The 13,352-nt window shown below is 54.3% G+C and overlaps 1 protein-coding gene across 2 annotated transcripts in view; it reads left to right on the forward strand.

The window, feature by feature from the left end:
- DPH1 (diphthamide biosynthesis 1) overlaps nucleotides 1-13,352 on the forward strand; it is a 52,844-nt gene that overhangs the window by 27,813 nt on the left and 11,679 nt on the right. For both annotated transcript variants that reach the window (XM_077311635.1, XM_077311636.1), the window contains exons 5-7: nucleotides 3,260-3,414; nucleotides 4,892-5,013; nucleotides 11,611-11,679. In XM_077311635.1, coding sequence (XP_077167750.1) covers nucleotides 3,260-3,414; nucleotides 4,892-5,013; nucleotides 11,611-11,679 — 346 coding nt within the window. The remainder of the gene's footprint in view (nucleotides 1-3,259; nucleotides 3,415-4,891; nucleotides 5,014-11,610; nucleotides 11,680-13,352) is intronic.

Raw genomic sequence — 13,352 nt, forward strand, 5'->3', positions numbered from 1 at the left:
GCTCGGAAAAATCAATACGTGAATTACAGCGCCCCCCCTTCCCCCCCCCCCCGCAAATCTACGGGGAGTCTGAAGTGGCAGGTCAAAGTGATCGAAGGACGGAAACGCGGCAAGGTTGCCTGGCGAACCTTAACACATGTTAACGCAGAAACCGACGGCTCGTGATGTTTTAGAAATGGTGGAATCCAGCTGCAGTCCCGCCTTTGCTTCCAGAGGAGCAGGAATCCTGCTCGAAGACCCTTTAAAAGCCACCGGGGTTTTGCAAATGGTTTTTGGCAGCGCTTGGGTGTACTTTGTGTACCCACCAAACCGTCCCAGGAGAATCTGGCGCAAAGCTCAGGATCCTGTGCGTGCCGGTGGCTTTTTCCTCATTCATCCTCGCGTCAGTCGTCTTTGCCTCCCCCCGCCCAGCGGTCGGCTCTTGGCTAACCAATCCAAAGCGCTGTTTTGTTCAAGGCTCTTTGCTTGGGCTGCATCCAAACCAGGTGTGCCTCCCCCCCCCCCCCCCGCCATAGATGTATATTTTTCACGGCAGCTTTTGACAAAAGGGAGACATCGCTTGCCTGCTTGGCTCACCAGCACGGTACGACTGGCCAGACGGGGATAAGACTGTGAGCCGCCTTGAAGCGGAAGCAAAAGCGGGGTGTACATGTTTTAATAAATAAGACCCGTAAGCTCAACCCCAAAGGCCCCGGGTCCCTCGTAAAGGATCGGCAGCTCTCAGGCTGAGGCCTACTTGAGTGTCTAGCAGAAGGCAGCAGGTAGGGATCCTTGAGCAATACAAATGGGAGTGCAATCTCGGATAAGCTTCTGCCTTCCCTGTTTGAATCCCATTGGCCTTTGCTTCACAGTTGGTCCTGTACGGGGCCCTGTGGATGCTGGGCTTTCTGGTTCACCTGCACTGCCCACCTGGGCCTCCTCTCCCTCCCCCTCCCAGGATGGAGAGGCTTCCAGAGCTCTGCGAAGGGGGCTCAGAGGGGTGGGGCAGGGGGCTTGCGCAGTTTGTGCGGCTGGCTGAGCATGAGGAGGAGACCTCGTAGAGCAGGGAGGGAGGGAGGGAAGGCAGGCAGGCAACGGTTGCCGGCTCCCTAGGCGGAACGGGTACTCTGGATTCTGTTGCCATGGAAACTGCACTGCTGTCCCAGATGCTGCTAACTTTGAAGTCCACCCAGGATGGAATGGGCTCAAAATAACAAGGAAGGGGTGGGGAGGAGAGGAAGAAAAGGCCGCTGTGTCGGCTTTTTAAGGTGGATCTGCAGGGGGGGGCAGGACCCGTGCCTTCTGCCACACTGCCTTCTTGGAGCATCATGGGGACGGGGGGGTTGCAAGGGTGGGGGAGAAAAGAGGGTTGGACAGGTGAGGGAACCTACAGGATGCTGCTGGGGTCTTAGAGCAAGGATACACGAGAAGCCCCTCCTTGCTTGATCTTTGCCAGGGAATCACCTGGCCATGCAATCCTTGGTTGGGAGGGCAGCCTGTGTTATTCTCCACCCCCCCCCCCATTTTTTTCCTGGGATCACAGAGCTCTGCTTGGAAGATCTGGCTGAGGCACAGCAGGCAAAGAGCTGGCCGGCAATCCACTTCATTGTCAGCAAGGGGCAGGGCAGGGTGGGGAGGAGGTGGAGAGCGGCATGGTGCCCTTCCTCCCCCCCAGGTGGCAGCCCCAAAGTGCCCACCCTGCAGGGGCGTTGTGCCAAGGGCTCAAATCCAGCTCTCCGGTCGGGGAGCAGAGTCAGCCCATTTAAGCACGCCAGAGCGACTTCATTTAATTTTGGAAGGGTGGGCTCGGAATCGACGTGTGCAAACCATACGGTTTGACCCCCCCTCGTTATAATTGTGGATGCCTTTAAACGAAAGGGATTTTTGGATTCCAGTGGGCAGGCAGGGCAAAGATGCCTGCGCGGTGGGCAACCAGAAAGGCGGGAGATTGTAGGGAGGTTTCAGCACCTTCATGCACAGCTTGCTATCCTTCCGCAGTGCAAACGTTTTTGAGGACCCCCAGTCTCCGTCCTCCTGGGCTCTGCTTCAGAGGATGGTCTGGCCTCGGTCCTGCCAGCCAGGAGCACGGATCTCCCTAAGGATCACCGAAGCATCTGGGCCTCAGAATCCTGCGCTTCCTTAGCTGAGGCGCAAAGGTTTATGAACCGGAATGGAAAACGGGCCGCTGTTGATGTGGTGCGGGAGCAAGGGTGCTGAGCATGATTCCGTCTTGATTGGCGGCAGGCGGAGGCTGGAGCAATATCATGCAGAGACGCAGCAAGCAGCCTCCTCTAGATGCGCCAATTAAGGATACGGAATTTTTCTCCCTGCAAGGCTGATTGACAGGAGGCGGAGCCAGGGGAGGCCTCGTTGGGAGGCGGGTGCCTTGGACTCGACTGAGCCTTCCTTTTTGTGCCTTCTGGACTTGCGCTGCACCGCATGGCAGTTTCTGGGTGGCCCCCAGGAGAGGACATAACAGTTCGGCAAGGTTGCCAGCTTCCAGGCTGGGCCCGGAGATCTCCCCGAATTACAACTGACCTCCAGACCACAGACATCAGCCAGCTGGGTGACCTTGGGCTTGCCAGAGCACTGATAGAGCTGTTCTGAGCAGTAATATCAGAGCTCTCTCTGCCTCACCCACCTCACAGGGTGTCTGTTGTAGGGAGAGGAAAGGGAAGGCGAATGTAAACCACTTTGAGACTCCTCCGGGTAGAGAAAAGTGGCATCTAAGATCCAACTCTCCTTCTCCTCCTCCTCCAGATCTTGCCCTCCCTGCACTCCACCCCCAAATTTCCAGGAATTTCCCATCCAGGGATTGGCAACCGAAGCATTTAGTGCGTTTCTCCCCCCCTTCCCCCCCCATGTGTCTGCCCTGACAGCTCTGGTCGCCTCCTGCTCAAATGCATGGTTACCTTGTTCCTCCCGTAAACAGAAACTATTCATGCAAGCAGGATGGAACCAGAATCACTTTTGGCCAGTGTTGACATTCTCATCTGCCCGTTTGCAGAGAGGCCGTGTTGACCGCCGACGTGGGCCTGACCTTTGTGTGGGACAGTGGGCTGGGGAGGGGGGTAAGGAAAGCCAAGCGGGTCAGGATTCCGAGCGCCCTCCCCTACGCAGTGCACTGTTGGGCCGGTCGTGAGCTCTTGGGAAGGAGGCGAACTGGTGGGAGAGCAAGGGGCAGTTCTGCTTCTCTCCTTCACCCGGGGGGCTCTTCCCCTTCCCCAGTGGGGTCCCGGCAGCAGCGACAGACAGCCTCTGTCCTTCTCTCCTCCCACAGTTCCCATCGACCCCACGTCGGGCGTGAAAATGCTGTACGTCTTCGTCGACATCAAGATCGACACGGCCCACTTCGTGGAGACGCTGCGGTTCAACTTCCCGGCGAGGTCCACGCTGGCGCTGGTCAGCACGGTTCAGTTTGTGTCTGCCCTTCAGGTGAGCAGAGGCGTGGGAAAGTGATGCTTTGGAAGGAGCGGCCCACCGGAGGAGACAACTAGGGCAGCGTTTCCTGTCCTGGGTCGGTTGGTTCTCTTTTCCTGTAAGCCTGGTTACCTGGGAGGGGGGGAGGATTCAGGCTGGCTGGACGGTACCCCCACCCCACCACCGGCACATTTCCCCTTCAAAATGCCTGGATTGAATCTGGGGCCTCCTGCATGCCAAGCAGTTGCCCTACCACTGAGCAAGAGCCCCTTCCGCATGGCAGGGCATCTGCTTGGCATTCAGAAAGTCTCGGGTTCAATCCCCGGCATCTCCAGCTGAAAGGACAACACGGTAGGAGATGTGAAAAACCTCGGAGAGCTGTTGCCAGTTCGAGGGGACAGTCCAGACCTTGGTGGATTATGAATCATAGAATCATAGAGTTGGAAGGGGCCAGACAGGCCATCTAGTCCAACCCCCTGCTCAACGCAGGATCAGCCCCAAGCATCCTAAAGCATCCAAGAAAAGTGTGTATCCAACCTTTGCTTGAAGACTGCCCGAGACTTTCTGAATTATGGGTCCGATCCAGAATCCAGCAGCTTCCTGCATGCCCTGAGCCCGTCCAGCTGCAGGTCACCTTTGAATCTGCACACCCCAGATAACGGGACGCGTATTTTGGCATCTCTCCTCTTGCAGGGAATCGCTCGTGTGTTGCCACCACAGATAGCCAAGCACTCGACGTTGGAAATTGCTGACCAGGTGGCCGGTGGGGAGGCCCTGGCAGGGCCCGAGAGCTAGGCAGGTTCCCTGCAAGTAGGCAGAGATGGATGGGCGCCTCCAGCAGGGGCTGTCCAAACATGGCAGCGTCGAAGCGTTAAGCAGCCACCTGTTTTTAACGGATGCCTCATCAGGGTTGGCGGCCAGCCGTGAGGCAGGCGCATCCCTCCTGTCGTGGCGCCAAGATCCCGGGGGGGCCCGCTGGAGGGCCGTGATTCGAGTCCAGCCCTTCCTTGAAGACTAGCAAAGTTTCCAGGGCGTAAGGTTTCAGGAATCTGAGCTCAGATCTAATGAAGAGAGTTTTGGCTGGTGAAAAATTATCCTTGGAAATCAGAATGTTTCCAACTCTGATCCTGGATTGGGGGCAAGCTCCCTGGGAATCATCCCCTGCTCCTTTTGGCCTTCCTGTCGGGATCCTGGACCATTCCTCATTGTGCAAAAAAGATCTTACCTACTTCTCATCATTTTGCTTACCTCAATGGAACCTCTCTGCTCCAAGGCAGTGTATCTCCGATATTGGACTTGGCTATTTCCCAAGGCCTCTTGGCTGGCTGGAATTTGGAGAAATGGAACTGGATTAGGTTCTCCTTTTGGAATCCGGCCCAGGAGGGCTTTGCCTGTGTCTCCCTGTGGTAGTACCCTGAAAGAATGGGCCGTTCTCATGAGCTGTTGTCCACTCTTCTTCATGTTTTGTCTCTTTTCCCCTCTCTCTTTACAGGCAGCCACTCGGGAACTTTCAGCAGATTATACCATCTGCACTCCGCAGTGCAAGCCTCTCTCACCCGGGGAGATATTGGGGTGTACATCCCCTCGTCTGGCAGAGGGCACCGAGGCCATCGTGTGAGTAAGGGTCACGTCACAGTGGTCGGGAGGGGGCCTTCCGTTTTTCCCTGGTCTTTCCGGTTTCATTTGAGCCAAAGGCACGTGCTAGCAAAGTTTTATTTCTCTTAATATTTATACCCCGCTTTCCCCACAAAGACATCCAAAGTGGCTGGCAGCAACAGGAAAACGAAAGGTGATCTAATGCAATATTGGAAGAAGAAGAAGAGTTGGTTCTTATATGCCGCTTTTCCCTACCCGGAGGAGGCTCAAAGCGGCTTACAGTTGCCTTCCCTTTCCTCTCCCCACAACAGACACCCTGTGGGGTGGGTGAGGCTGAGAGAGCCCTGATATTACTGAAGAAGAAGAAGAGTTGGTTCTTATATGCCGCTTTTCCCTACCCGAAGGAGGCTCAAAGCGGCTTACAGTCGCCTTCCCTTTCCTCTCCCCACAACAGACACCCTGTGAGGTGGGTGAGGCTGAGAGAGCCCTGATATCACTGCTCGGTCAGAACAGTTTTATCAGTGCCGTGGCGAGCCCAAGTTCACCCATCTGGCTGCATGTGGGGGAGTGCAGAATCGAACCTGGCATGCCAGATTAGAAGTCCGCACTCCTAACCACTGCACCAAACTGGCTCTCAAACCAAACAATTGGGGTGCTCGAGACTGCACGCTCCTGAGTGTGAGCCGGAAGGCAAGCAGGCAGAAGGGTCATGCCTCTGGCCATGCTCAAGCCATTATAGTACCTGCAGGAGAGTCAGACCAACTCAGCCCGGGCGGAGTTGCCAGCAAGATGTTCCTCTCTCATTCCCACCTTGAGCCTCGGCATCAGTGCAGAACATGCCTCTTGTTCATCGTTGAGGAAGGGAAACCGGGACGGTGCTCCGGGATCACCGGGGATCGTTCGGAAGACCTGTCTAGAGAAGCTCGCTTTTCATGGGGGGGGGGGAAGCACGATGCTAGAGTTGGAATGAGGAACAGTCTCAGTGGCAAGCAGGTCAGGAGCAGAGATTGCAGGTTTGGACTGTCAAAAACGGGACGGTGCAGAACGGCAAGTTCCCCGATAATAATATTGGGAACGACAGCTGGATGTCTCGGAAAGACAGCCTATTTCTGTGCCTCTTGCCCCCTCCTCCTGCCGCCACAGCAGGAGAATGCCAGCTTCCCCCTCAGCCCCTCTGCCTGTAGGGCAGCAACAATGAGGTCTCCCCATGGCCGGGAGGAAGCGTGCCCCCCTTTCCAATACCCCCTAACCTCCTCCCCTGTTGGAAAAGGGCTCCCTGACCCGAGACCTCTTGAAAAGAGCAGGCCCCTCTGGACCCCTCTGCCCTGTCGAAGCCGTGCCCCAAACCCAGCAGGGGAGGCGTCTGCAACGGCGGGGGTTGGGGAGGGAGGGCAGGGAGGTGCCAGCCAGGAAGACGAATGACTGGGAAGGACTGGGCCCCGATGCAGCAACCCCATTAATTTTCTTTAAGGACAGCGAATTAGACGAGCCTCCAGCTTCCGCACACCTAATTATGGGAGGTAATGGAAATGCTTAATGCACTGTGAACATCATGCCGAGGAAGCCGTGGAAAAATAAATAGCGGATCTTGGGGGGGGGGGGAGCAAAGGAAGGGGGAGGGCAAACTGCGGGAGGGGAAAAGGAGCCCCATCCAGCTGGCCCCCGACAAAGGGGAGAGCGATAAATGTCTGATATTTCAGGAGGGGGTGGTCTTTTCCTTCCCCAGTGTGTGGTATACGCCATAGGATTCACTGGCTTCCTTTTCTGTCTTGGGGGGCAGGAATGTGCAAATTAAAATGTGGAAAATCCCTTTTTCCTTCTGATGCCCCTCCCCTATATAGCCTTGAACCTGTTTGGCCATGAGTTGGCTGCCCCGAGGGGGGGTCGCCTGTGTGTGATGTTGCTCTCTTATCCAGAGTAAGAAGCTCTAAGAGAACCGCTCTAGAAGAACTCTGACTGTCCCAAGGTTGCCCAGCTGGCTGCATGGGGAGGAGCAGGGAATCCAACCTGGTTCTCCAGACTAAGAGTCTGCTGCTTTGAACCACAACACCATATCGTGTGGCAGTCTTCGGGGAAATGTCGCAGATTTCTCTGCCCTCAGGGGAGGTTACCCGTTGTGACTCTGTACGAGTTATCTCCAGTCAGGAGGCACATCAGAGCAAGAAGACGCATGGGGGGGGAGGGGAATTCCTTATTTGTTGCTCTTTTGTTTCAGAGTATATGTTACAGAGTGCCAGCCTGGCAAAAGCCGGGTTTGATTCCCAAATCCCCCTCATGCAGCCAGCTGGGTGACCTTGGGCTCGCCACAGCACTGATAAAGCTGTTCTGACCGAGCAGGAATATCAGGGCTCTCTCAGTCTCCCCTCCCTCAGAGGGTTTCTGTGGTGGGGAGAGGAAAGGGAAGGCGAGTGTAAGTCGTTTTGAGACTCCTTCAGGAAGAGAAAAGCGGGATATAAGAATCAACTCTTCTTCTCCAGGAATATCAGAGCTCTCTCAGCCTCACCTCCCTCACAGGGTGTCTGTTGTGGGGAGAGGAAAGGGAAGGCGAGTGTAAGCTGTTTTGAGACTCCTTCAGGAAGAGAAAAGCGGGATATAAGAACCAACTCTTCTTCTTCTTCCGGAATATCAGGGCTCTCTCAGCCTCGCCTCCCTCACAAGGGTGTCTGTTGTGGGGAGAGGCAAAGGAAGGTGATTGTAAGCCGCTTTGAGACTCCTTCAGGAAGAGAAAAGTGGCATATAAGAACCAACTCTTCTTCAGTAATCTCAGAGCTCTCTCAGCCTCACCTCCCTCACAGGGGGTCTGTTGTGGGGAGAGAAAAGGGAAGGTGAATGTAAGCCACTTTGAGACTCCTTCAGGTAGAGAAAAGCAGCATATAAGAACCAACCTTCTTAAGAAAAAACTGTTGCGCTAGTTTTAACTTAAAAAAACCCAACTGCCTCTGGAAACGTTGGTACAGAGGACAGAGTGTTGAAAAATGGCGCCCATAAAATGGCACTTTGTAGCAATACGCTCTCAAATGGACCATACAAATGATCGTGCCTCACAATCTAAAGACGGATGGAAAGGATTCAAGGTTCAAACGGCAGCCCTTGGTGGGCCCACTCTGCAGAACGAGGCCAGCCCGGAGTCCCTGCTCCTTGCTAGAAATGTTAATTGCAAGCACGGAATGTACAGCAGGGACGGCAGAGAGCCGAGCACCGCGGAGAAAGAGCCTGGATCTAGCAAGTGCGTGTCTTATTTATTTAAAAAATACCCCCAGTGGAGCCTCAGAGCAACTGACAGCCGTAACATTAATATGCCGCAAAACAATCGGCTCGTTTGAAACACAAAAAGGGACATTTAAAAACTGGGCAGTCCGGGAATGCAGCTGCACTGTTTTAAAGCAGGGGTAGTCAACCTGTGGTCCTCCAGATGTTCATGGACTACAATTCCCATGAGCCCCTGCCAGCGTTTGCTGGCAGGGGCTCATGGGAATTGTAGTCCATGAACGTCTGGAGGACCACAGGTTGACTACGCCTGTTTTAAAGGAACCAAGAATGAGGCACCTTCTGTGCCTAGCCCGGAGAGTCAGTGCCGTGTAGTGGCTATGCACAGTGGACTGTAATCCGGAGAACTGCTTTTGATTCCCTGCTCCTCCACGTGAAGCCTGCTGGGCCGGTTGCAGTTCTCTCAGAGCTCTCAGTCCCACCTACCTCACAAGGTCCTTGGTGTGAGGAGACGAAAGCAAGGCGATTAGCCCCCCCGAAACGCCAGAGACCCTCTCGGTGAGTTTGTGTGGCTGTTTAAACAGCGCTGCAGGCAAGGAGAAACCCTGCAGCGCCCCATAAGCCAAGGACCATTCAGCTGCCTCCTGTCCTCATCCAAAGCAGAGATGATCTGTAAATCCCAAGGACCCCAGGTTCCAGGAAGGCTGAAGGCTAGGAGGAACTGGTCCTGCAACCCCCCCCCTGGGGGGAACCTAGCTGCCAAGATGCTCTAAGCGCCAGTAGAGAATTCCCTCCCCCTCCAGGGATCCTCTGAAGGCATGGCTGACGGTACTGAAGGTTGGTATATAAATATGCAAAGGATTGTGTAGCACCAGCTGCCTGAAGAATAAAACGGTTCTCTTGAGTAGAGAAACAACTTTGGGAAGTGGAGAAAAAGAGTCCCATCAGTCCAACTGGGGTTCTTCTAGAGGCAATCAGGGAGGAGGCATGCTCAGAGGAGCAGGAAGTCTCCAATGGAGCCACTCAGGACACTGGAAGATTGGATTTGACAATACCAGGAAGTTCCTAATCTGAATCTGTTTAGCTATGTATCCCCCTCAGCGCCCCCTGCAGGAGAGTCTTTGTGTGCTGTTGAATCATGTTCAGCACAAGTCTTGCATAGCCTCACGCTGAATACCCCTCAGTGGTCCATAATCTTCTCCTGCCAAGCTGCTGAAAAAAGGGCAGCCCAGTCTCCAGATTGAAACGATCCAGCTGGTCAGCACAATTCAGGAGTCCCTAAAGCTCTGCTGCTCCAACGCCCGCCCACCCTCCCTCCCACTATTTTGGACATTGCATCTTCCTTCCTTCCTTCCTTCCTTCCTTCCTTCCTTCCTTCCTTCCTTCCTTCCTTCCTTCCTTCCTTCCTTCCTTCCTTCCTTCCTTCCTTCCTTCCTTCCTTCCTTCCTTCCTTCCTTCCCCAAGGCAGTGTTTCTGCTCTGCCCCATCTGACAGTGGTGATAAAGGAAATGATTGCACCCTTCTATCTAGCCAGTGTTGCATGGTGGTTAAGAGCGGCCACTACTAATCTGGCAAGCTGGGTTTGATTCCCCGCTCCTCCACATGCAGCTAACTGGGTGACCTTGGGCTCATCACAGCCTTGATAGTGCTGTTCTCGCAGAGCATTAACATCAGGGCTCTCTCAGTCCCACCTACCTCACAGAGTACCTGTTGCAGGGAAAAGAAGGGAGGGCGATTGCAAGTCGTTTTGAGATGCCTTCTGGTAGAGAAAAGCAGGGTATAAAAACCAAGTCTTCTTCTAGTTCAGTGGTTCTCAACCTGGGGGTCGAATGACCCTTTCACAGGGGTCGTGGCAGGGCGAGCAGCTTGGCCAGGGGCAGGGCACCGCTCCTCCTTCAGGTGCTCATGCTCGGCCGGCAGCACCTCTAGTGTGGCACTGTCTCCCGCCAGGTGCTCCAGGTGGTGGCGCACCTCAGCGGCCTCAGGCTCCTGCAGCTCCTGCAGCTCAGCCTCTCCAGGTGCGCTCACTCACCACACAGCGCATCCCACTCCAGTGCCACCTCCCCGCGGAAAGAAACAATTTATATACAATCCTGAACAATGGATCTTCAAGCCATTGGTCAGTTTCGGTTTAATTTCCGTGAAAGAACCCCTGCATAATTTTCTGGCTGGGGGTCCCTACCACATGAGGAACGGTATTAAAGGGTCGCGGCATTTGGAAGGTTGAGCACCACTGGTCTAGTTGATCATACCGTTATTGGAAATTGGCTTTAGTTCCCTGTTGGAGACCCAGATCTAATCTGCAGTTTCTTCTCTGTATTAAGAAATGCTGCTTGCTGTGTCACCTTTTACCTACAGTGGAATAATGGGGGAAATGGTTTATGGAGTGCCTTTCAGAAATTCTGTTTGGACTGAATTGAAGGGTCGTAACTCAGCCTTCCGGATGGAGCTGAGCCTCATACAGGCTGGCGCCAGGAGCAGAGGGGGGGTGGCGAATGTGTGCCGTTTAGCATTAGCTTGAAGGATGAGTGCCAACCTGGTGACCCTACACAGTCGGAGGTATGAGATCAGGGCTCCAGGGCTGGCCTGGAGACTTTAGGGCGGGGGGCAAAAGGGTCCTGGAGAGGACCGAAGGAGCAGCTTTTTTGTATTGTTCCATGCCTCCGAGCCAACCCTAGGAGGTAGACTTACAAATTCCATGCAGCAGCTCTCTGTTCCGCGCTCAGGTTGCCGTGACGTGAATTGCCTTTGAGTTTTTGTTTTTGCTGCAGCCAAAATAATAACAACAGCAATTTTAAAAGATTTCCCAGCCTGGCATGTCTCTGGGTAACTCCAGCCAGGCAAAGAGCCCCGCTTTGCCCTAGGGTCAGCACGTCTTCAGTAGTAACAGGCTCTGGTATGTCTCCATGGGGTATTCTTTGTCCCCTTCTCCCAGAGAGCCAGCCAGTCCCCTTTCAGCTGCTTTCGGCTGGGAGGGGTGGGGGTGTCAGGGTCTTCTCTCTCCCACCGCTGCCCCAGGCCACACAAATCACTCAGCGGCCGTGCGAACCGAACGGAGGCCGACCGGCCGGAGGAAAACTCCACCAGGGTATTGCAGTTAATGAAGAGTTTGGCCTGGAACGGAGACTTGCTGTTCAGCTACAAAAGAGCTGGCAAACTAGTCCCAGCGGGCTGCCCGCCTTTGAACGGATGGAAAGTAATCGGGCTCTTATGGCGCTGAAACGCCGCCTCGGACGGTCCTGTTGGAAAATTGGCTCTGGCCTCCGGACGTCCTTGGCCCCGGAGAGAAGGGCAGAAGCCTCCGTCGCAGAGGTGAGGGTGGGGTTCCAGATTAGCACCCCGCTTTCTGCCTGCCCTCCCCATGGTTGGTTCCGTTGCCTCACCAGCCCCTCCCGGCTTCTGTTGCAGGTATCTCGGGGATGGCCGCTTCCACCTGGAGTCCGTCATGATCGCCAACCCGGGAATTCCTGCCTATAGGTATGTGGGGGAGAGGCTGGGGGGAAGTGGGTCTAAAGCTTATTTCCCCCCCCCCCCAGCTGGCATCTGATCCAGCCGGCGTCTGCCATGAGACATTCCTTAGTGCAGGGGTAGTCAAACTGCGGTCCTCCAGATGTCCATGGACTACAATTCCCAGGAGCCCCCTGCCAGCAAATGCTGGCAGGGGGCTCCTGGGAATTGTAGTCCATGGACATCTGGAGGGCCGCAGTTTGACTACCCCTGCCTTAGTGTTTTAAGGAGCCCCAAGGGAGACCACTCCTTTCTCATGCTTCCAGGGCCTGTGCCTCTCCCGCTGGCACCGCAGCTCTCCCCTGCCGGCGGCCGCCTCCGATCTGCCGTTCCCTGCGTTAACCACGGAGGAGGTGCCCAAAATGTAGACTGGCCATTCGTCTTCCTGTGGGAGTGGCTGATAGTCTGGCTCCGCAGGTGAACCTCCCAGAGTATCCGTCTGATGTGCAAGACTGAGCGGGTATCAGGTCTTTCCTAGGCAGAAGCAACACCCAAAAGATGGGCATGAAGATGCTCCCCTCCCCATTGCTTCTCACTTTCTAATTAGGAAGATTCCTTTTCGAGGTCGCGGCTGACGGCCGTCGGGGGACCTTCCCTCCTCCCTAAATCGTCTGATGCCCTCTGAAGCCGTCCAAGCCATGTCCCATGGCATAATTGACCACAAGTTAATTATGACTGTGTGGTCAGTGTGTTTCCCTTTTATACACGTTGCGTCTGCAGGCCATCCATTTCACAGGTTAACTGTGATCCCCTGTAAGGGATAAGGGAAGCATTTATTTTAAACCAGACACAGGGAAAACGAAGGTATCACCTTGCCTGTTCCCAAAACAAAACATGTTAGCCGCTAAATAGCAGGACGAGAGAGAGAGAGGTGGCTGCTCTCTTTGATACCCGATCTCTGTAGATTGGAGCTCTTTGGCTGAAGAGGTCAGAGGTTTATCGCCAGGCGCCAAGTAAAAACGTATCCCAGCCCAAAGATCACTCGTGTTTCTTTTAAGATTTTTATTTAAACTCAGTCTAATCATTCTGGAAACAAGTAAATGTGGAGTCATCGCTTTGACACAAAATAGACCAGCATACATAAGTGAATTCTGTAACGGAAATACATACATACCATTCCTTATTCAGTCTAATTAAAAGATAAAACAACAGTTTCTGAGGTTCTCACCAAAGCTCTTTCAGAAGGAGAGAGAAAAGAGCTGGTTTTTTTGTACCCTGCCTTTTATTACCTAAGGGCATCTCAGTGGCTTACAAGCCTCTATCCTTCCTCACTCCACAGCAGACCCCCTGTGAGTTGGGTGAAGCTGAGAGAGCTCTGAGAGAACTGTGACTGGACCCAGGTCACCCGACTGACTGCACAAGGAGGAAAGGGAAGGCAACTGTAAGCCACTTTGAGACTTCTTTGAATAGAGAAAAGCGGCATATAAGAACCAGCTCTTCTTCTTCAGTAATATCAGGGCTGTCTCAGCCTCACCTCCCTCACAGGGTGTCTGTTGTGGGGAGAGGAAAGGGAAGGCGATTGTAAGCCGCTTTGAGCCTCCTTCGGGTAGGGAAAAGTGGCATATAAGAACCAGATCTTTTTCCTCTTCAGTAATATCAGGGCTCTCTCAGCCTCACCTCCCTCACAGGGTGTCTGTTGTGGG

This window comes from Paroedura picta, chromosome 15 (assembly GCF_049243985.1).
Source record: "Paroedura picta isolate Pp20150507F chromosome 15, Ppicta_v3.0, whole genome shotgun sequence".
Lineage (NCBI taxonomy): Eukaryota > Metazoa > Chordata > Lepidosauria > Squamata > Gekkonidae > Paroedura > Paroedura picta.